The sequence below is a fragment of the Eurosta solidaginis genome, chromosome 1 (assembly GCF_040869045.1).
Source record: "Eurosta solidaginis isolate ZX-2024a chromosome 1, ASM4086904v1, whole genome shotgun sequence".
Classification (NCBI taxonomy): domain Eukaryota; kingdom Metazoa; phylum Arthropoda; class Insecta; order Diptera; family Tephritidae; genus Eurosta; species Eurosta solidaginis.
In genome coordinates, this window is record NC_090319.1 from 136,571,844 (window position 1) to 136,596,369 (window position 24,526).

Below are 24,526 nucleotides of genomic sequence, written 5' to 3' on the forward strand. Positions count from 1 at the left end.
TTTGAAAAAGTACCGTTCCTGCCAAATTTCATCATGATATCTTCAACGACTGCCAAATTACAGCTTGCCAAACTTTTAAATTACCTTCTTTTAAAAGTGGGCGGTACCACGCCCATTGACCAAAATTTTACTAATTTTCTATTCTGCGTCATAAGTTCAACTCACCTACCAAGTTTCATCGCTTTATCCGTCTTTGGTAATGAATTATCGCACTTCTTCGGTTTTTCGAAATTTTCGATATCGAAAAAAAGGGGCGTGGTTATAGTCCGATATCGTTCATTTTAAATAGAGATCTGAGATGAGTGCCCAGGAACCTACATACCAAATTTCATTAAGATGCCTCAAAATTTACTCAAGTTATCGTGTTAACGGACGGACGGACGGACGGACATGGCTCAATCGATTCCTTTATACCTTTACAACCAACCGTTATCCAATCAAAGTTAATATACTCTGTGTGCAAAGCATGCTGAGTATAAAAAATTGAGGATACTTTTGATTCGGATGCCAACATTTTCCTTAGCTCTTTTGTGCCGCTACAAATCTTCTGTGGAAACGAAAACAGAAAGATTGTATGGCAGAACCCTTCTCCGTCATCGCCTAGATTTTGCAGACCAATAAGATTTTTAAGTTCATCAAAGAAAGCGCAGACGTCACAAAATAAGAAATTAATTTTGTTGAATGCTCATTAAAGAGCTTAGTTGCTTCTAAAATCGAGCTGTAAGAAAGTAAGCTCGTTTTCCGGCATATTTTTTAGATGACGATGATTGACGGTAAGGTTTGCAATGCCGCAACATATCTAAAGCCACTAGCCAATGTTATTTGTGTAAAGCAACATCGAAAGACTTTGTTTAAGCGACTTAAACTATGAACATTTTTCGTTCGTTTGTTTCAGTAGCCATTGAGTGTGCTTGTAATTCTCAACTGGTTAGTGAAATATTCTAAAGACATAGTTTGAGTTTTTTAATTAAAATGGAGGTTCTTCGGATGGTGTGCTAATACATCAGAGCCCAGTGCTCGCCTCCATATCACACTTTGAAGGGGTTCTTCAAATAGAAAACGAGGTGGCTCAGTAGAGCGAAACCTCAGAGTGCCCAACGCTCGCCCCAAATTAAATAAACCAGGTTCTTCGGATGGTGTGCTAATACATCAGAGCCCAGTGCTCGCCTCCATATCACACTTTGAAGGGGTTCTTCAAATAGAAGATGAGGTGGCTCATTAGAGCGAAACCTCAGAGTGCCCAACGCTCGCCCCAAATTAAATAAATAGAGGTTTTTCTTGTAGAAAATGGGGTGCCAATACCTCAGAGCCGTCCCGTGCTCGCCTCCATATCACATTTTAAAGGGTTCTTCAAATAGAGGATGAGGTGGCTCAGTAGAGCGAAGCCTCAGAGCCCCCAGTGCTCGCCCCCAAATTAAATAAATAAAAGGTGTACTGATGCTATGCATCCTCCCATGACTTAAACACACCAATAACACTAAAACTACCCAACTTAATAAACTGAATCCCTTAAAATAAACCCAAATAAATAAATAAAGGTGTACTGATGCTATGCATCCTCCCATGACTTAAATACACCAATAACACTAAAACTACCCAACTCAATAAATGGAATACATTAAATCAAAAACCCCATAAACTCAATACAGTCCATTAATAATAATAATTTATAAATTAAAAAAAAGGAATGCTTGGTGGGAGTTGAACCCGCAACCCCGGGCGTTTGGTCGGGTACGTCAGCCACTGTGCCACGACTCATACGCTTACAAGCACATAAAATTACTCATTTATAACTCTTATTAAACTGCTCGCCCTCAATTGCCCAAAGCTTAGACATGGTCCTTCGAGCCGGATCACTGGCTCGTATGGAAGTTTCATTAGACGACTAAGCCGTCTAAGGGGGGAGTATGTTTAAGCGACTTAAACTATGAACATTTTTCGTTCGTTTGTTTCAGTAGCCATTGAGTGTGCTTGTAATTCTCAACTGGTTAGTGAAATATTCTAAAGACATAGTTTGAGTTTTTTAATTAAAATGGAGGTTCTTCGGATGGTGTGCTAATACATCAGAGCCCAGTGCTCGCCTCCATATCACACTTTGAAGGGGTTCTTCAAATAGAAAACGAGGTGGCTCATTAGAGCGAAACCTCAGAGTGCCCAACGCTCGCCCCAAATTAAATAAACCAGGTTCTTCGGATGGTGTGCTAATACATCAGAGCCCAGTGCTCGCCTCCATATCACACTTTGAAGGGGTTCTTCAAATAGAAGATGAGGTGGCTCATTAGAGCGAAACCTCAGAGTGCCCAACGCTCGCCCCAAATTAAATAAATAGAGGTTTTTCTTGTAGAAAATGGGGTGCCAATACCTCAGAGCCGTCCCGTGCTCGCCTCCATATCACATTTTAAAGGGTTCTTCAAATAGAGGATGAGGTGGCTCAGTAGAGCGAAGCCTCAGAGCCCCCAGTGCTCGCCCCCAAATTAAATAAATAAAAGGTGTACTGATGCTATGCATCCTCCCATGACTTAAACACACCAATAACACTAAAACTACCCAACTTAATAAACTGAATCCCTTAAAATAAACCCAAATAAATAAATAAAGGTGTACTGATGCTATGCATCCTCCCATGACTTAAATACACCAATAACACTAAAACTACCCAACTCAATAAATGGAATACATTAAATCAAAAACCCCATAAACTCAATACAGTCCATTAATAATAATAATTTATAAATTAAAAAAAAAAAGGAATGCTTGGTGGGAGTTGAACCCGCAACCCCGGGCGTTTGGTCGGGTACGTCAGCCACTGTGCCACGACTCATACGCTTACAAGCACATAAAATTACTCATTTATAACTCTTATTAAACTGCTCGCCCTCAATTGCCCAAAGCTTAGACAGACTTCAATAGTCTAGACAGATTCTCTTGATTTTTGACTGTCTGTCCTGCATTCAAGAATAAGATTATTTGAAAGCATTTTACATTTGGCCTACAAATTACCAGTGAAAAAGTATAGAGCAAAGACAATAGTTGAGGGATAACTAATGGGAAAAAATAAAAGAAAATATTCAAAAAACAATTTTTTGCTGTTATATCGGCCTACTGATTTGTAAGATCGCGGGTTCGAATCGAGCTCAAGGCCTAACAATAATTCTTTTATCATTATTATTGTTATGATAAATTTTTTCTTAATTGAAAAATTTTTTAAATTAGAATAGAAGAAAGAAAAAATTTAGACAACTGCCAAAGCTCGTTATATATCCATCTCGGGAACTGCTAAATTCCTTCATCGGCAACGTTTAGGCGCCGCTGCTATAACCATTCAGTTATCACAGCGGTTTTTTGTTTGTCTTCATTAATCAACAAACAAAAAACCGCTGTGATGGCTGAATGGTTATAGCAGCGGCGCCTAAACGTTGCCGATGAAGGAATTTAGCAGTTCTCGAAATGGATCTATACAACGAGCTTTGGCAGTTGTCTAAATTATTTCTTTCTTCTATTCTAGTTTAAAAATTTTTTCAATTAAGAAAAAATTATCATAACAATAATAATGATAAAAAAATTATTGTTAGGCCTTGAGCTCGATTCGAACCCGCGATCTTACAAATCAGTAGGCCGATATAACAACAAAAAATTGTTAATACATCCCAGTGCACGGGGGGGAAAAAAGTGTCAATAAAATATGACACTATGGCAGCATTGCCATCAAACAAGTCCAATTTTCACATCCATTCTGCATTCTGTGTTGTGAATATCAATTGGCACGAACCAGAATAGAAGTACGATTAATGAAGACAAACAAAAAACCGCTGTGATGGCTGAATGGTTATAGCAGCGGTGCCTAAACTATGCAGATGAAGGAATTTAGCAGTTCCCGAATTGGATCTATACAACGAGCTTTGGCAGTTGTCTAAATTTTTTTTTCTTCTATTCTAATTAAAAAATTTTTTCAATTAAGAAAAAATGTATCATAACAATAATAATGTTAAAAAAATTATTGTTAGGCCTTGAGCTCGATTCGAACCCGCTATATTGAAAAAAGGTTTCGAGAGGAGTCAGGGTTATTTATAGACATGCCCCAGGCAAATTATGGTAACACCAACGATGGCAATACAAGCCGACAATTTTTTTAAAACCCACAATTGGCCGCAGATAAATCAACTACAAACGTACCTTGAAACTAATAATATACTGTCTCTAAAAGGCAGCCACCGTCGCGTGATGGTAGCGTGCTCCGCCTACCACACCGAATGCCCTGGGTTCACAACCCCGAGCAAAAGCAACATCAAAATTTTAGAAATAAGGTTTTTCAATTAGAAGAAAATTTTTCTAAGCGGGGTCACCCCTCGGCAGTGTTTGGCAAGCACTCCGAGTATATTTCTGCCATGAAAAGCTCTCATTGAAAACTCATCTGCCTCGCAGATGCCGTTCTGAGTCGGCATAAAACAAGAAGGTCCCGTCCCGCCAATTTGTAGGAAAAATTAAAAAGGAGCACGACGCAAATTGGAAGAGAAGCTCGGCCTAAAATCTCTTCGGAGGTTATCGCGCCCTACATTTATTTTGTTAAACCAGTTTGGATTTCGTAAGAATCATATTCATGCGAAAGTGCAATAAACTTCGTTGTATGTGAGTGGAAGAAGCGTCCACGAAAAGCAATAATAGACAAGCTATTTCTTGATTTTAAAAGAGCGTTTGAAACATTAGACAGATGTATTCTTACAAAAAGGCTGTAGATGTATGGAATGAGAGGAAAAGAGCTACTTTGGTTTAAGGACTACTTTACAAATCGTAGACAACAAACAAAAATAAAATCCACAAAATCAAGTTTTTCATATCTGAATACAGGGGTACCCCAAGGATCGATTCTGGGAGCACTTCTCTTTATAATTTACATAAATCATATAGAAAAATCGATCAAGCACATCATTGCGTTCGTGATGATGACTTCAGGTTGAAGTCGAAATATCGACCAATTAAATATTTTTGAAAAAGGAAAATAAACGTGTTTTATTTACTTTACGGCCTCGAACTCATCAAACCAATATATTTATTGATATAGAAAAAGTGATATCAAAATCCAAAGTGGTAATGTATGCCGACGATACATTGGTTGAAGCAGAAACAGTGGAAGAATGTAAACGAAATTTAGAATGTGATATAGATGAAATTATGAAATGGCTTAAAATTTATAGGCTCAAATTGAATTAACAGAAAACAAAAGTAGTGGCGATGAATACAAATAGCGAAATAAATCTAGTGATAAATAATACTATTATTGAACAAGTAACCAATATGAAATACTTAGGTGTAATAATAGATAATGAGCTCAAATTTAACAATCACGTGGACTATTTGTGTAAAAAAGCTGCAAAAAAAATTTCCCACTCAGCATTTAGGTGATTCAATTTTGAATTTCCCTACATATCAATACAATTTGATTACTCTTTCTGACTAAATAATGAGTTATCATACAATTGAACAAAAGAAATAATCAAATATGAATACTTTTGATGATGAAAAATTAAAAAGCATTTTTAGATCACTTTTTGGAATCATTTTTGAAGTCCTTTAATGACTAAATAATATTACATAAAAACCAACAAAAAGAATAATGAAATATACTTACCTTTGATGATCAAGAACTTAATATAGTTTTCCAATCACATTTTGGAATCATATTTGAATCAAATGTGTTTACACACAATTCAAAAATTTATAAACATTTTTCATTCAGCTTTATGAATCTTTTATGAATATATTTGTTGACTGAATAATGAATTTTATACTTGTTGATATTTTACCTTTCATAAAAAATTTAATTTTTTTCACATACACATATTTTTTCAATCACGAAGCCAAGAAAAAATATATAAAAATGTTATTATTTATGCAAAAGATATTCTTCAAGACAAAAATAATGTAATGCTGATCGTGAACGAAGATTTCCCCAACCATTTCTCCCCTCCAGCTTCCCAGGAAAATACATAATGATTGGACAATACATAGGTTGTGTATTTGAGCCCCAGGTAAGTGAAACTATCTTGACATACCTGGATACGGCTTCAACATCCCGTATCGTATCCGTATTTTAAGATCCAGACAATAATGCTGATATTGGATGTTGTAGTCGCAGGTGTATATCGGTCAAGTTTGTTTGTGAGTTAGCTGTGGTTCGAATAGCTCACTTTCGCATACTTTCTTCCCCTGATGAAATAAGATTATTATGTAGTATCATATTTAGAATGAGATATGAAGAATAAATGCATTATAATGTCATTCAAAAATGATTAAAAAATCTCAACCAAAACGATTGAAATATATTCACGAATATGATCAGAAAATTACTGTGAAAAGCAGTCAAATATTACTCTAAAACTATTAAAGCTCAATTTTACAATGATATCAAATATGAATAAAAAGCGTTTCGAAATAGGAATCATAAATGATTATTCAAGAATAAACACATTTATGGTACATTTTTCTCCCGACAATACGTTAATTTTCGAACAGAAAATGCTTTTAAATTTGAACGGTTTTAATCATCTTGGGGTATGATGTTTAAATATTTTTTGATCAAAATTTTCAAAAAATGCTGGCTGGGTTACTTCTTTAGAAGAATACGAAATAAATTAGACAGCAATAAAGATGATCTACAATACAATCATAAAGCCACATTTTGAGTACTGTATCATAATTCTGTACACATCTTGTAACCAATCACAAATAGGAAGAATACAGAAATTACAAAACAAATGTATGTGATCCATAATAAAATGCCACAAATAAACCCCAATAAGTCTGATGCTTGAAACATTGAAATGGCTCATAGTCAATGTGGGATTTTAACCGCACTAAACCTCCTAGCGTCAGTACCATTTACCCCCCGGTACTACCGTCAAGTATTCCGTCAGGAGGTAGGTTGAGCACTTAGCTCTACATCTGTCGGGGTCACGTTGCTGTACTTTGATAGTCCCGCGGTATAATTAAAGCTGGGACTGGCACGCCCTGCTTACTACCTCAATATGCTTGACACATACCACTTCGACGAATATTTCCAAGCATACCTTAAACACTGTGCATACAGTGCTTGTGGCATGTTTGTGCGTTCGACTACTTCTATTGTAGGTTTTTTTTTTATATATGTATATACAAATAAGTTTATTTTTTTTTTTCTTCATTTAATTGTAATAGGTTTTTTTTCATTTAATTTTAATAGGTTTTTTTTCTTTTTCCCCACAATAGGTAACGATGGCTTTTCTCGCACTTCCACCGGTTGGAGAGGCCTTGTCTCCAATCCGTGTATAAACCCTGATTACATGTGTTGTTTCTACAGTTGGAGATGCCTTGTCTCCATTCCGTAGGTTTGTCGTTGGGTTTATGTTGACTGCTTTTGGTCACACGGTAGAAGAGGCCGTCTCTCCAATCCGTGCTTTATTCCTTCACCTGGGGCAGTATTCGAACGGTTGAAGAGGCCTTGTGTCCAATCGGTCGCCTGTTTTACTATTACATTGTCTACATATATTCTGGTCTATTCTTATTGCTGAAAATTAATAGGCTCAAATTGAATGAACAGAAAACAAAAGTAATGGCGATGAATACAAATAGCGAAATAAATTTAGTGATAAATAATACTATTATTGAACAAGTAACCAATATGAAATACTTAGGTGTAATAATAGACAATGAGCTCAGATTTAACAATCACGTGGACAATTTGTGTAAAAAAGCTGCAAAAAAAATTTACTTCTTTAGAAGAATACGAAATAAATTAGACACTTTAACAGCAATAAAAATCTACAATACAATCATAAAGCCACATTATGAGTACTGTTCCATAATTCTGTACACATCTTGTAACCAATCACAAATAGGAAGAATACAGAAATTGCAAAACAAATGTATGAGATCCATAATAAAATGCCACAAATACACCCCAATAAGTATCATGCCTGAAACATTGAAATATTGAGCAAAAACTTGTGCATACACTAATAATGATTTTTAAAATTAAACACAACATGGCGCCGATGTATTTAACAAATTGCATTCAGTATGTTAGAGATACACACCAATATGTTGTCCGGAATGCGAATGACTTTCGACTAGGATAACAGCGGACTACTGCAGCCCAAAACAAATTATATACTTAAGGGCCTTAACATATTTAACTCGTTACCTGATTATATCAAAGGAGAGAATAATATTTTGAATTTTAAACGGCTATGCATAGATCTTATTCGAGGCTAAAATATTTTTGTATTACTTTTTTATTACTTAAAATACATACTTTTTATTACTTAATATATACATACATATACATATTGTAACGAATTTAGTGAAACTCCGCTTATTTGCAACCTTCTGTTTCCGTTCGTATCGCTAAACTGTTGAATAAAACACTCCAATATTCTATATAACAAAATGGTCTTTATTAGTCTACTTCGCAATTAAACTTCACTTCGCAACTGATAGCGTGCTTAAATCAAACTGATTGCAGCTTACTCAGCTTTTGCTCCTTTTATACTCTCTGCTGTATCGTTCGCATACTTCTAGGCGTTCCTTCTTCTAGAATTTATTACTTAGTTACCAGCTATAAACTACAGATGCACGTTTATAGCTTCTCGCATAGCCATATGCGCGTGTATATGTGAGTGATACTTCCACCGATGATTGCATACTTTTGTGATTATCTCAGATATATGCATGTGTTTGTGCGTTTCTCTCCGCTGCTTGTACGTACATATGTGTAGATATAATGATTGATTTGTTTATGTACATACCAGTGACTGCTTAGTATCGGCTTAGAAATGATAGTATCCCTTAGTGTTGCTAATATTCGCCACAATATATATATCATACACGTCTGTGAAATGAAAATGAAATTGTGATATTTTAAATTTATTGTGAAATCAAAAAATATTTAAACATATTAATAATAAATATTAATCTAATCTAATAATAAATTAGTCAATTTCTTTGCACATATACATATATTGTCCATTTTGGTGTATTTCTAACAAATATATACACCGTCAAACTTCTTATGAGTTTTTTAAGCCGGCATTTTTACTGTTGGAAAGGCCCAAATTTCTACTGCATAAAACCAATTAAAAATTGACCCTAGATAAAGACAACTAAGTTATTACAATTCTTGCTGTCCATCAAGAAAAATAGCCTCAATCAGCAGGTATTTTTTAGTGTTACACAGTGTAATATCTATTTTAATATAGCCGATTAGTTACAAAAATTATTATAATTTTTCATAAAACCAATTAAAAATTTACCCTAGATAAAGGCAACTATGTTATTACAATTCTTGCTGTCCAACAAGAAAAATAGCCTCAATGCGCAGGATTTTTTTTTAGTGTTACACAGTGTAGTATCTATTTTTTTTTAATATAACCGATTCGTTACACAAATTATTTTAATTTTTCCTTTGTTAAACAGTTTTAAAAGGACATAGGCGCTAAAATATTTTTGGCCGCCTAAAACTTGAAAATCTACATATGTGCATCGTAGTAGTTTTTCACAAAGAACGGACATTTCAATCCTGTGTAAATGTTATCAATTTATTGTAGTAGTTGGATATGCCACAGTGATAGAGCAGTTCTATTAGATGTGTTGGCCAAGTTGTAATTACATCCCTAAATTGTGATCCAGCAATTCCCTGGTGCTCAGAATGGGTTGTTACATCCCCTAATACTTGTATTAAAATTGTGGGATAGTATCATGTATCTGATGAGCCCATACATCAGAACATGTTACAGCGAAGTACTTGTGCATAGATTGGAATCGTAGTGGAATTCAGGGTGGAGTTGCCTTACAACCGGATGCCATTGTCCTTAAAATGGCGGGAGCTTGACATACTCCATAAAAAACCAAGATCAGAACTTGTAATTGAATCGTCCGATTACAAGCTAAGTTGGTACCAATGATTCGAGCACTGAAGTGTTGAGGAAGGCAACATGGAGCCGATAGTTGGGCCACTGATCATGCAATTAGATTTGCGTCTGACACCGTGGGGTTGAGTCTACCACTGACAGGTACTCACGTTAAGCACCTATCATAATCTCTCCTCTGCTGTCCGCCTGTGGATCAGAATACCACCAGTGTTGCCAGAACTTTTAAAAAAAAAAGGCTAGATTGAAAAAAATAAAAAGCTAAAAGGGCTAAATAAAAATTTTTAAGGCTAAGAAAAGGCAATTATGATCAGAAAATATTTAGCTGAACCGCATATGTTGTGGGGGTGAAAACATTAAAATTAAAACACTCGTGATCTCTGCTGTCGTACTCCGATCTGTTTTATTAGCCAAGCAATTAAATTCATGAAGCTATGACAAATATAGCACAAAGCATAAAATGCAATATAACAATAGAGAGAATGTTCCTATCTGGACATGATATATACATACATGTGTGTATAAGAGTAACTCAGTTAATGCTACAATTTAAAGAACTCCAAAGTTATTTTTTAAATATGAGTAAATACAGTTGAGTATATATACGTATTTGTATGTAATATATGCAACCCAGCATCAAGCTGAATGTGACCAATGACCCAACATTAAATCTTCTCTGACACGATGGAAGTTTCTATTTATGTATATGCCTGACCCAACAGGCAACTTTCTATGCGTTTTTATTAATTTTTTTTTTTCATAAAAGACATAATTACATAAGAATAAATTTTTATTTTTTTTTTCAAAATAGGAACGCCGATAAAACTTTTCAATAAGGAAATCTACTTTTTGTCCTTTTAAAGAACTCATGAACCACACTGTTTGAGAACCTTTTTTTTTCAAGTTTTTATGTGTTTTACACCGACTCCAAGCGATATCTGGCAAATAAATTTTTGGAGGGAATATTTGCATGACACTTTCTGGGCTGTCCGAACCACTGCCGATGAGTGACCCCGAGTTAAATAAAGTTTTGAAATATGTTATTATGAATATGAATAAATGAATTTGAAGTCAGATGGTGTCTTATTATAAGGCCAAGCTATTTAATATGTGCAATAAAACGTATAATAAGGTTACACTATGGTACAGCAATCCTTATTCAACCTCGATATTATAACAGCTTATGTAAGCCTGATTTTGGATGGGCTATATATAAGCCTTATATAAAAGGTCCTAATACAGCAAAGAGCTTCTTTTAATAAGGCATTATGTAAGTAAGCCTTACACACAACGGTATCTTTCAAATAATTATTATGCCTGTTAACATAAGTACAGAAAAACAAGGAGTTATCCTATTCGTGGGGATGTGATTTGCAACGGGTCGTGTCCGTCGTTTTACGCAGCATATATGTATCATTGCGTAGCTCTCTTAGAAACCCAGTTAAATGTTTCTGAAATCAAAAATTCAATTTCGCTCGGAAGCAGTTTCGAAGCAGTCATAGAATCGGGTGGCAAACACACGGAACGGAAATTATATTATTATATGTTGCCATGATAAAGTTACTACGCTTCGATTTCTGCCAACCATAATGCCAACGTTATCTGTTCCTTAGCCCCTCAATTTTTTTAAATCCATTCAATGTTCTTAAAATTGAATCTACATAAAACTGTTTATCTAGGTTTTCTAAAATTTTGGAAAAAGGCTAATAAGAACTAAAAAATTTCTAAAAAAATAGCTGAAAAAAAGCTTAAAGCTAAATCGCAACTTTTCAAGCTAAAAGGAGGAAAAAAAGCTAAATCTAGCTGTAAAAAAGATAAGATGGCAACACTGAATGCCACAGATCGTGGTGGGCATTGAAATCGCCTAGGATAATGCGATTTTCGTCAGTGAGTAGTGCGCTGATGTCAGGGCAGTATCCAATGGGGCAACAGGTGATATGAGGGATGTTGTTGTTGTTGTAGATGTTGATGATTTCTTGTTGAAGGAAAAATATTTAATTAGAGTAAATAAGAACCAACGCCTTGCTACGTCGAGTAGATTGCGAAAAAGAATTTTCGCGCTGCTTCCCATTTCTAGAAGTACACCGAAACCACCCTCTTAGCGTTGAGCATTGCTTAAATTTGATGGTAATTCAAATTGAGATCGGCCTTCTGCATACGATTCCTGTTGTTACAGATTTTATTGTTGTGGCTGTCGACTGGTTGTTGCGTTATCAGCATTCAATTCATTAGATGCACCAACCGTTATGGCTTTTTAAGCCACTGTGTCAATTGCACCAGCAATAATATTATTGTCGCTCTCTTCTAGCTGTTGTTCTTGTTCTGGTACGATTGGTGGTGAAAGCGGTTGTAGTTGTAGAAGTGCGTGTTGATTTGCACAAACTTTTATTATGCAAAATACACAATAAACTATATTTGCTTTTTTAGATAGTTTGGAGTTCTTTATAGTTTTAAAATTAGTCCAATTAATTTATAAAGTTTTCCACTTTTTACGTTTCACAGACTGGCAGGATCGCCAATGTAGTGGTTATAAATTTACCACTATTTTTTAATAAGAAGAAATTTATTTGTTCACTCCTAAAATTATGTTATTATTTATTTTTATATTTTACAACTGAATGAAAATTTTTGAAAGAAAAAATTTGGAAAATAATTTGGAAAATAAATATTTAAAACAGTTCAAAGTGAAACATGAGTTGTGTTAAAGCTAAAATAACAAGAACAATACAATAAAAGTACCCTACATACACTCACTAGAGAATCAGTTCATGTTTATCATTAAAAAAATTCAGTAACGGTATTTTAACAATTAAACTTTGTGTACAGTATATGTAATGTACATAGTAATATGTGAAAAAACTATTTTTTGTTTAAACCATATTGTTCATCTTGGTCACCAGTCTAATCAGCATCACAGTATCCTACTATTTGATCATCATTGCTCTTTTTATATGTTAGTTTCATGTCTATACTGCCCTCATTGCTTTTTTTAATGTATGAACACGTTTATTTGAAGCAATTTTTAATTTACAATTTTATTTAATAATTTGGGAAAAATTTAAACAACGTGACATCAGGACAGACAAGGCGACAGCTGTTTCGCAGTCCCCGCTTAATTCATACAAATAGACAACATTGGTAATTCTTTGTAGTTCTATAAATAGAACAAAAGCAAAAATACCAGTTTTATTGAAACTGCCAACAAAAAGCATATCTTTAACACATGATTACATACAAAGTATCTACTATGCAAAAAGAATAAAATATGCAAGGAAGGCAATTGGGATAAAGTTTACAACTAAGGCATGACGTGGCTGAATGCGTTTGTAACCCTTCAACCATCGTTGGAGTGCGGGTTCAAATCCCACTCCCGGGAGAAAAGGCTTTGAAGAGATTTACAAGGTATAATCGCAACAGCTGTCGCCTTGTCCGTCCTGAAGTCATGTTGTTTAAATGTTTCCCAAATTGTTAAAAAAAATTATAAATTGCTTCAAATAAATGTTTTCGTACATTTAAAAAAGCAATGAGGGCAGTCCCCGCTTAATTCATACAAATATTTTTTAAGTTTTCCAATTATTGTAGTGCTGCTTCCGAAAATCAAAATATCGTCAACGTACACAGCCAGTATTGGAATATTTTTCGCCGAGCTCTTGAAGTAAATACATTGGTCAAAATTTGATATTTTAAAACCAAGTTTCCTTTATCAAGACAGAATTAAGCTTCATGTTCCACATGCGAATGGACTGCTTAAATCCATATAAGGATTTCCGAAGTCTTACCCTACTAGTCTAATCCTCAAATAAAATAATAAAAAAAATGTTTAAGTTAAACGGTTTTATTGAAAACAATGCTTACATTAAGTAATAATAATACTAAAAGCTAGAAACTAATTAGGTAGGTCCTAGGTACTAGTCATCATAGTCCTCATCAATCTAGGGCGTTGATCATACAATTAAATAAAAGTGTAGAAGCGTCAAATTTCTATTGATAGTCACATTTTTAGAAATTTCACGCGCCCAACGCTTTTATTTAATTGTCTAGAAGTCTAGCGATTCTTCCAGTAAGAGATCTTAATTATTTTAAAGTTTTAAAAATTTTGTTGATAAGGTGTGGATACCTACATTAGGGTGGGTCGATTTGTATGGACGAAAGTTAACCGATATCGTGCCATCGATTTTTCAATAGGATTTGGGTTCAGGAAAAAAAGTTCAACTACGCATACCCAAAAAAAATAATTTTCTAACCTGCAAAATTTAATTTTTGATTTTTAAGGTTTTTTTCATGACCTATTAAAAAAATATTCATTTGATTGTAAAATTTTCATGTATACCCCGTCCCTCCCAAAAATGTCCGCTGAAAACGTTAGCAATAACAGTTTTTTGAAAAAAAAAATCCAAGTCGAAACAAAGTAAGAAAAAATTGAAATTCGCAGGCTCGAGAATTATTTTTTTGGGTATGCGTAGTGAAACTTTTTTCCTGAGCTCAAATCCTATCGAAAAATCGATCGCGCCATCGGTTAACTTTCGTCCATACAAATCTACCCACCCTAATCTAGGTATCCACACCTTATCAACAAAATTTTTAAAACTTTTAAATAATTAAGATCTCTTACTGGAAGAATCGCTAGACTTTTAAAAAGCTCTCTTGAGGGATGCAACCGATTAACATTATATTCATGTGTGTATTATGTGTATCAAATATGAGCCAAATCGGACCACAAATACGATTTTTTTGAATATCTCGATCCTTGCGCCACCTGGCGGCAATTTTTTCATATGTCGCTTTCTATTCATGTATATAATATGTGTTCCGAATATGAGCCTAAGCGGGTCACAAATACGATTTTTTGAAATATTTCGATCCATGCGCCACCTATCGGATTTTTTTTCTTCTGAACTAAATTCCAAGTTTCAAGCTTATAGCTTATCGGGAAGTTACTTAAATTTTAATAACAACAAAAAACCACATATCCGTCCTTAGCATTGATTTCAAGAAAGCATATGATAAAATCGGCCCGCATGTAATCCTTCAACAAGTTTCGAGTTGGATTTCTTAATCAACCGTCTCTTCACTGTAAAAGTCAATAATAAGTTGTCAAACTCGTACAAGTTATGCAATGGCGATCCCTTTGGGATGCAGTAGTCCTCTTCATAATCGCCTTTGAAGAAATAAACAAAATAATATAATTTATTTATTTATTACAGTCTTTGGACTTAGATTAAATCTATGAGATCACATTTATACATTGTATAGTCTTTGGATTTTGCATAATTGATTTTGATTTATAAAATGTATTTCTTTTTTACATAATAGGTAGTCCTTTACAATATTTGTATAATAGCCCCTTAACTCTTTCATGTTTTTACAATTCTGTTGATGTTGCTGTGGCACCAATTCATTACTCATTTCAGTGAATACCATATGAAATGCAATGCTGTGCATTGTTTATACTTTATTTCTTGATTTCAAACAAATTCGCAACAATAACACTGGTTTACAGCCAAAATGCACCAGAGACCCCATTATGAAATTCCTATGTAAAATCACTCTGATTCTGAAAATCAAGGTTATTTTTAATTCTATGGTAACGTTTTTGAGATATTTACGAATTACCGTTATTTCAAAAAAAAAATAAAAAATTGGGTCCACTTAATCATATATATCTCAAAAACGAATTGAGCAATTCCAAAACGGTTTGAAGCTTTTAAAAGGTAATAGAATTTTCTCTAAGCTGTGCATACAACTTTTTTCTAGGCCTTGCAGATTCAAAGATAACGAACAATCATTACGGATTTTTAAAATTTTTTTTGTAAAAATATAAAAAAATTTGTACTTTGCGAGGAAGGATCTCGGAAACTTTTTATTTTTTTGTAGATTTTTTGTTTTCTCTCTAAGATCTGTTTTATTACAAAAAAAACAAGCTTTCATTCAACAAAATCGATAAACTAATACAAAAGTTAAGTACCCTACAAATAATAGCATATGTACATATGATTCTGTCTTAACTATATGATCTCATTTTATAATTGAAAAAGTTATGTGTCTCGTTTTGACGCTTATTTAGATTAGGATCGGTTTCTCTTATGAGAAACCAACATTAGTGGCCCATCATAGCGATATCCCAGAATCCTTGGTACCGACTTTCAATCATTTTCATTTGCTGGTAAAACCTTTCGCCATGCTCGTCACTTTCGTCGCCAAGGTTTTGCGGAAAAAAATTTAAATGGGAGTGTAAAAAATTAATTTTTAAAGACATATTTACTCCTGAAAAAAATAAAAAAGTATATTAGATAAATACATTAGTGACACATTAGTATATCATTATCTTAGGCTGGATTTATCTTTCAATTCAGAACAAATTTTTTGTGTTTTTTGTGTTCTTTGTCCAAAGCCTCGACAAAGTTTTTGATAAGGCCGAGCTTGATGTGGAGCGGAGGTAGAATTATTTTTTCCTTCTTTATAAGTGGGGAGTATTTTATGTTATCCACCCCAACTTTAAACTCGATTCGTTCTGGCCAATCCTTTATGATGTAGTGGTCTTGACGAGCTCGGCTATCCCATTTGCATAGAAAGCAACAGTATTTTGTGTATCCACTTTGTAGACCACATAGCATTCCAACGACTTGAAGATCGGCACATATTTTCGAATCATGTTCTTCGTATTTGATTAATTTGAGCAATTTTTGCATTATCTCATACGTTTCCTTCGTATTTACTGCATGCGCGATCGGGATAGATGGTTTTTTGTTGCCAATATGCAATAATACGGCCTTTAAACTTAATTTATTGCCGTCTATGAACAATCGCCACTCTTTTGAATCATATGGTTCACCAAACTGTTTGAATAGACCAGCAATGTCTTTGCAGTAACAAACATTGTCCTCCTTCGTATAGTACTGGGAAAATTGGTCGTGATGAGTTCTATAATATGTTACCTTAACATCGGATGAAACCAATTTAAATTGTTGCATACGAGAGGCGTGTAGTTAGGCCTTTTCCTTTGACAATTCAAAATCCCTTATCCAATCATTGAGTTGTGCTTGTGACAAAGAGTTTTTTCGTGTTCCGTTTCAAATCCAATACAACCGCTTAATCAGATACTGCTGTTGACAATGAAACTGGAGCCGGAACTAAAGTTAAATTTGATTCTGGCAATGTAGCTTCCGTTGAATTTAGTTCTGGTAATGACATGGTAGATACGCTCGCATAGGTAACTTTTCTTGACTTTCCAACCCCAAGTACTTTTGTAGTACAAATATAGCAGTCCGTTAAATGGCAAGTTGGTTCCCTCCACTTCATTGGTGTAATAAATTTCATATGTCGCCTAAATATATAGTTTCAGAAATTAGTCAGCTATGCATTAAAAGGGAGCAAATTCCTAATTTTTACAACGCACCTTTTTGTTCCGGTTTCCGATAAAATCAATTCGACTCGACATGTGGTGCACACAGTATTCGGTGTCCATTGTTTTTAGGCTCAATTCCAAAATACTTATAGTATGTAACTTTCAAAGGATTTGAAAACACACATCGCATCCTTTTAACGATAAATTGACCGCAGATGAAACAGAACATATCTGGATCATTTGTACACTCAACCTCTCGCGCCCTTTTATTCATATTATATTTTTAAGTAAATGACGATTTATAAACTGCGGTTATAAATAGAACAGTATCCGGCGAGCCTTGTAGATATTATGAAGGGACAAGGCGCATTTACTATTATTTATACTTAGATCAAGGAAAAATTCAAGCCTACCTAGACAAAACGGTTGCCTAGTTCTACAAAGAACACACTACCCGCCTTAAAAATATGCTCTTGCTTGGGTTTGAGAAAACGACACTAACAGTTTTTTGTATCTAATAACCCTTCGAAAATCTACCTGCTAACTAACTGATATACGAATACTAACACATATGTACCAGTAGGGTACTTAAGTATTAAATGGATAATTTTACTTGAATGCTTATAACTTTTGTATTAGTCCATCCATTTTGTTGAATGAAAGCTTATTTTTTGTTTGTAATAAAACAGAGCTTAGAGAGAAAAGAAAAAATCTGCAAAAATAAATAAAAAGTTTTCGAGATCCCTCCTCGCAAAGTACAATTTTTTTATATTTTTACAAAAAAAATTGAAAAATTCGTAATGATTGTTCGTTATCTTTGATTCTGCAGGGCCCCTTTTAAAAACTTCAAACCGTTTTGGAATTGCTCAATTCGTTCTTGAGATATATATGATTAAGTGGACCCAATTTTATTTTTTTTTTTTTTTTGAAATAACGGTAATTCGTAAATATCTCAAAAACGTTACCATAGAATTAAAAATAACCTCGGAATCATTTACATAGGAATTTCATAATGGCGTCTCTGGTGCAGAAAAAGTTGGAATTTGTGATCCAGTGTAATTAAACTTTTAAATTTTTTAAACAAAATAAGAAATGCGCAACGAAATTTCAAATGACAAAATAGCTGACTTCGAAAATTCTAAATTCCTATTCCCCAATTATTGTTCTCCCTAGGAGAAAAGAATTGGAGGAATTTTTCCGCGGAAACAAAAAAATCGGTGAGAACAAAATTCTGAGGAAATATTTAGAATTGGGCTGAATGTAATTACGTTGATTCAATTTTTGACAAGGCGAAGTTCGTCGTGTTTATTTCGGCATTATGTTTACAGCTTAAGGTGGCTGCCCGGCTTAGACTTGAATAGGCAAAGTAATTTTTTCTCAATTTATTACCTACAAGAATTATTATAATAAAAACCTACTGGTTCTATGCCGACTCCGAACGGCATCTGCAAGGCATATGAGTTTTCACTGAGAGCTTTTCATGGCAGAAATACACTCGGAGTGCTTGCCAAACACTGCGACCCGTTTAGAAAAATGTTCTTCTAATTGAAAAATCGTATTTCTAAAATTTTGATGTTGCTTTGACCGGGATGTGAACCCAGGATCTTTGGTGTGGTAGGCAGAGCACACTACCATCACACCACAGTGGCCGACATTTTTTATAAATAATTTCCCTGCACATTGGATAGGTTTTTCCTTTTGTTTTTAGAAATATTTTATTATTTTGAGAAGAAATTCCTTTGGAAAAAATTTTATTTTAGTTTAGAATTGAATCTGTGTCACAGAGCTTCGATGGCTTTGGGGGGATCCGCCAATGTACTAGTTCGGCACGAATAAATAGCCGTGGGTGGGTCCATCATCGGTTTTACGATCCACGGCTTTTCAGGGCAGAATATTTCCGTATCTGTGTGAATTTACAATACAATCATGAAAAATACAACAACCACCTGAAAATTTGCCACTGTTTTCTGTCGCGGCAATAGTATTCGGATTGTTAAAACGCGTATTATGATACCTGCCGAAATTTTTCAGGTATTTTTTAAGGTATTATATATTTATACATTTCTTCTTTGAATATTATCTTTCAGCATTGGAGGTGATGAGTTCGATGACGTTGACGAAGAGGACAACATTGATGACATAAATCAGGAGGAAGAGACCGACAATATTGAAATCATTGCGCCAGGGAATGCAGGTGGCGGGGTTCCCAAGGCAAAACGTATCACTACCAAATATATGACGAAGTACGAGCGGGCGAGAGTTTTAGGTACTCGTGCTCTGCAAATTGCCATGTGTGCACCCATAATGGTAGAGCTAGAAGGCGAAACGGACCCATTGCAAATTGCAATGAAAGAGTTAAAACAAAAAAAGATACCGATCATTATAAGACGATTTCTTCCAGATCACTCATATGAGGACTGGAGCATAGACGAATTAATTATAGTGGATCATTAAGATTTGTTTTAAATATTTCATTTTATTTAAGAGTATATAACTATTTTACCCTAGTACATAATCCCGGTGTTAAAAACTGGTTAATATCCCCGGTTTAGAGTGGAATAATAATAAAATGTAACAGAAAGTAATACTTAACCTTTAAAGTGTAGTAGAACTGAATATAAGGTTTTAGTACAAAAAAACTATCTGGCATCACTGTTCGATTAAATAAAAAACATACTGGTAACTTGTAAGCACTAATATCTGGGGTATGTAACGACAAAAGAAATAAAATATTCATTCGATTGTAACCACAGGCAGTTGTGTTTAATTCAAAGAAAAGAGTATTCCGCATATTTTACTAGAAGTGGTGGTGAATCCTTACTCACTTACTTACATAATTGGCGCTTAACCGTTTAAACGGTTATGGCCGTCCAACACGGCGCACATAGGTAGATTTTCAAGTTCTAGGCGGCCGAAAATATTTTATTGTCTATATCTTCTTAAAACTGTTTAATAAATGAAAAATTATAATAATTTGTGTAATTAATCGGTTATGTTAAAAAAATAGATATTACACTTTGTAACACTAAAAAAAATTCAGCGCAGTGAGGCTATTTTTCTTTTTGTACAGCAAGAAGTGTAATAACTTAGTTCTGTCTTTATCTAGGGTAAATTTTTAATAGGTTTTATGAAAAATTATAATAATTTGTATAACTAATCGGTTATATTAGAATAGATATTACACTGTGTAACACTAAAAAATACCTGCGCAGTCAGGCTATTTTTCATGTTGTACAGCAACAGGGGTGTACCAAACACTCTATCTAACCCCCTATCTGCAAGTACCTGCATCTAAATTTAATGCAATGCAGTTGGCAAGTTAATTGTGCCAAGTACCATGTTCAAAACTAATTTTCACTTGGACGGACTTGGAAACATAACAAAATTGGTTTTGAACACCAAAAAAAAAAATTATAATTTTTTTTAACATCCTAAATAAAATAGGTTCTTTATCAATTTATAACCTTTAAAAATCACAAACACCATTAATAATGTTTGTATTTACCTGAAATATCAGAATCCATAACAATTTCTCAATTAAATTGTCTTAAAACTTAAAATATTCACGTTAAAATATGCGATTTCACATAGGTTAAAAAAAACCATAACACGCGTTTCAGAAATAGCTAAATTCAGATTACTTGACAGCTAACGTCAGATATGCGATGGATGGGAAGGGGTAAAATTATTGTTTCCCTGTCTATTCTTAAGCTGTGGGAGTGCTTTTTTTTTGTAATTGTGGCAACTTTCAGAAATTCAATTATGGCCGCCTAAATGTCTGAAATCTACCTATATGCGGCGCGCCAGTCGCTTCTTCTCTCTGCTAACCGGCGCCAATAGGTCACACCAAGGGAGTTTAAATCGTTTTCCACCATCCTAAATATAAGAAAAAGTAAATTTCCATTGATGTATATTGCAACGATTTTCCGTCATCCCTTGTCAAATTTGGTTTCGAAACAAACCGGTTTCGGAGTTGTGCCATCATCAGTGTCGATTTTCGTTCTGATCTTTTGTTGGCGTTTGTCCTGTTTTTATAGTTCGTAGGTACATGAACAGGTATTGTCAAAATTAATGTTTGTGTATATTTAGGTATGTGTATGTGCTGTGTGCTCATTCACAACCGAGGGAGGGTTTTACTGATCGATTTGTGTGGCTGACAGAGGCAGGTAAAAGTCCGTGATTTTAGTCATTTGACCTTCTTGGTGGGTTTGTTGTTTTGGAGCGTTAATTGTTTTGTGTGTTTGTCTGTTGTGACGGAGAGGGGGGAAAGTGGTTCTTAAAAAAAAAATAAATGTAAGGCGCGATAACCTCCGAAGAGATCTAAGGCCGAGCTTCTCTTCCAATTTGCGTCGTGCTCCTCTTGATTTTTCCCTACAAATTGGCCGGACGGGACCTACATGTTTTATGCCGACTCCGAACGGCATCTGCAAGACAGATGAGTTTTCACTGAGAGCTTTTCATGGCAGAAATACAATCGGAGCGCTTGCCAGACACTGCCGAGGGGCGACCCCGCTTAGAAAAATTTTCTTCTAATTGAAAAATCTTATTTCTAAAATTTTGATGTTGCTTTGCCCGGGAGTTGAACCCAGGGCATACGGTGTGATAGGCGGAGCACGCTACCATCACACCACGGTGGCCGCCGTTTTCACTTTCACTTTGTTTTTTGTATTATGAACTATTGTTGAGCTAACTATGCCAAAAGTGTCCGATAGTGGTATTGATGGGTATAAATCTTTTATGTCAAAAGATACCAATTTGCTGTTCTTTGTTAGCTCTACGGTCTCAAGTTTCTCTATTAGTTCTGTTGTGTTAGCTATTGCATATTCGTTCCTTAGCTCCAGAGTATCTCTCAATATCGTTTTTAAATATTTGGACAGTTTGTAACATGGTGCCGATATAAAATTAATGATGGGCTTCATTGGCGTGTACGGCATGTGGATTTTTGGGAGCGCAATCAGTGGAGGAGCCGAAGGGTTCATTTGGACCAATCTATGTGCCATGTTAGAATCTACTATATTTGTTGCATTTTTTATAGCAACTTTGATTTGTTTTTGGCATTCATCCGCGGGATCCTCTCTTGTTCTCCGACATTTCATTGCCTTTATGAGTTCTTCAGTTTTGGCTATATATTCCTCTTTCTCCATTAGCACAGTGGCGTTTCCTTTGTCCGCTTTCGTTGTGACAATATTGTTTTTCCTTAGTTTATACCATAGATTCTTTATTGATTTCTCTTCTGTATTATGACGGCACAACGCCGAAGCCAGGTTGTCTCGAAACCAAATTTGACAAGGCATGACGGGAAAATCTTTCAATATACATAATTTATCCACCTTGTCGGAAAATCGACAAAGAAAAAAAGAAACATGTCCAAGTGTGTGATATGTGGAAAATGATCCCAACCAGGAAGTGGTCTATTTTTCCAAGCTCCTAAAGATTTTAAGCGCCGCGAAGTATGGAACCGTGTTTGCAAGCGATATTTCAAAACAAGAGAAGTAATATGCACTGAACACTGCACGTCCACTGTTTACGTTTTCAGAGGAAAGCGGGCGACTTTAATGCCGAATACGGTACCTGTGGTTCCATGTATCTCCGGAATCGTATCGCTTGATTAAGACTATTTGGGGTAAGATTTATGTATAAGAACGACGCGTTGCGAAATCATAGTGGATCTTGGGTAACTCCGCGGCCTAGATGGCTGTTTGCTCAGTCGCAATCTTCCTCTTGTTGTAGCAATGTTAGACGAAATAGACATGGATGTTAACTGAGGCGATGGTTATGCATTGAAATTGAAAAGGTGGTTGGTGTCAGGTTAAGACACATTACATTTAGGACCTACATTGTGTATGTCGGGGTACATTCGAGATATGTAAAAGACTTAACCTATTGCGGTATCCAGATCGAAGCTGTGCCAGACTGACCCGCGTTTCCTAGGAATTTGAGATTGAAAAGATGTAAGGATTCATCCCATGTCCCTGAGCGGCGAGGCCTCTTTAATCAGATGCCTGTTAGGATGCTCAGATTTCTTAATATTTGACATCTACTGTTTGTGCAGCATTTAGATTTTCTACTTGATGGGGAGTACTCCCAGAATATTGTGTAGATGATGATGTGGCGACATAGGAAGACATCCTGGGGCAGTTCGCCCTGTATCTTGACAGACCTGAAGTTTCCTCTCGTGTGTTTCTTTTAAGCTCGGCTACCATATCGTATGGGAGTTGGAATGCTGTTCGGTTGTAGCGTTTTCTAGAGACATCGTCGTTATAGGTAGGACCGGCCTGTTATAATATGATCCCTTGAACATCTCCACTGTAAGCCAGTACAGAATATATACTTTTGCGGACTCTACCCAGTGCAGCTCATGCCTCGGGCAAATAAAAATTCATATCCAGACACTATGAAAACATCCGGCAGAGAAGTGTTCGAAGTAAAAGAGCATAAACATTCACGAGTGAATGAACGTATTGGATGGACTGTGATTTCGCACATTTTCATATTTTTATTAAAGAACGGACTTATGTGATACATGTTTGTATGTAGGTCACTTTCTGATGACACATACTGTAAACCAGCGGAATTATGTGATTCTGGGGTAGTTTTAGACAGTCAGCAGTGGGATTCGAATTCTAAGGACGTACAAAGACTGAGTGAGTGGTTATTTATTAAATGTTTTTATTGTTTAGACTATTTTTGTATCTGTTATGTGTATAATTTTATTTCCAATATACTCGTAGCCCTGAAATATTGGAAGCTATAAGTGTAACATAAATCCCTGACCTCAAAAGGGATATTAAGAAGCTCTAGGAAGAGAAAAGTAGTTTGGAGCAGGTATTACAGGAGGCAAATGCCTTGATGGATTCCGCAAGGAAAATTTTCACCGAAGCACAGTGTTTCGTTTAGAACAAGCTAGCTGGACAAAAACAAAGTTCTTATTCCAAGAAAAGTGTAATGAGTGAAAGAAAACAAACAAAATAACGGGATTTTTGCTTTTTTTGATATTTTTGCTCATTTATATTGAGTAATTGAAGTAAGAAGGCAGGAGTGACCGTAAAATGCGTTGATTAATTTGCAAAATTCTTGTTGAATATTAAGCTTCATATTTCTTTTAAGTGAACAATTTTATATAATTTTTTTGATGCATTCTAAGCCAGAAGGTAAGCAAAATTTTTTAATAGTAATTCTTTTGCAATTAGAGTATTTTCAGTATATTTAACATTCCGTTATTAATAAGAAAAGGTATTTTTTCTCTATATTTTTAACTTTAGGGACAAAAAAGTTACATACA

General features: G+C 34.9%; 1 protein-coding gene across 1 annotated transcript in view; it reads left to right on the top strand.

The window, feature by feature from the left end:
• Positions 1-19,996, top strand: part of Polr2F (RNA polymerase II subunit RpII18) — a 64,327-nt gene extending 44,331 nt beyond the window's left edge. Inside the window, exon 2 of the mRNA XM_067759861.1 lies at positions 19,332-19,996. Within this exon, the coding sequence (XP_067615962.1) occupies positions 19,332-19,698 (367 nt within the window). The 3' untranslated portion in view covers positions 19,699-19,996. The remainder of the gene's footprint in view (positions 1-19,331) is intronic.
• Positions 19,997-24,526: the final 4,530 nt, after the last annotated feature.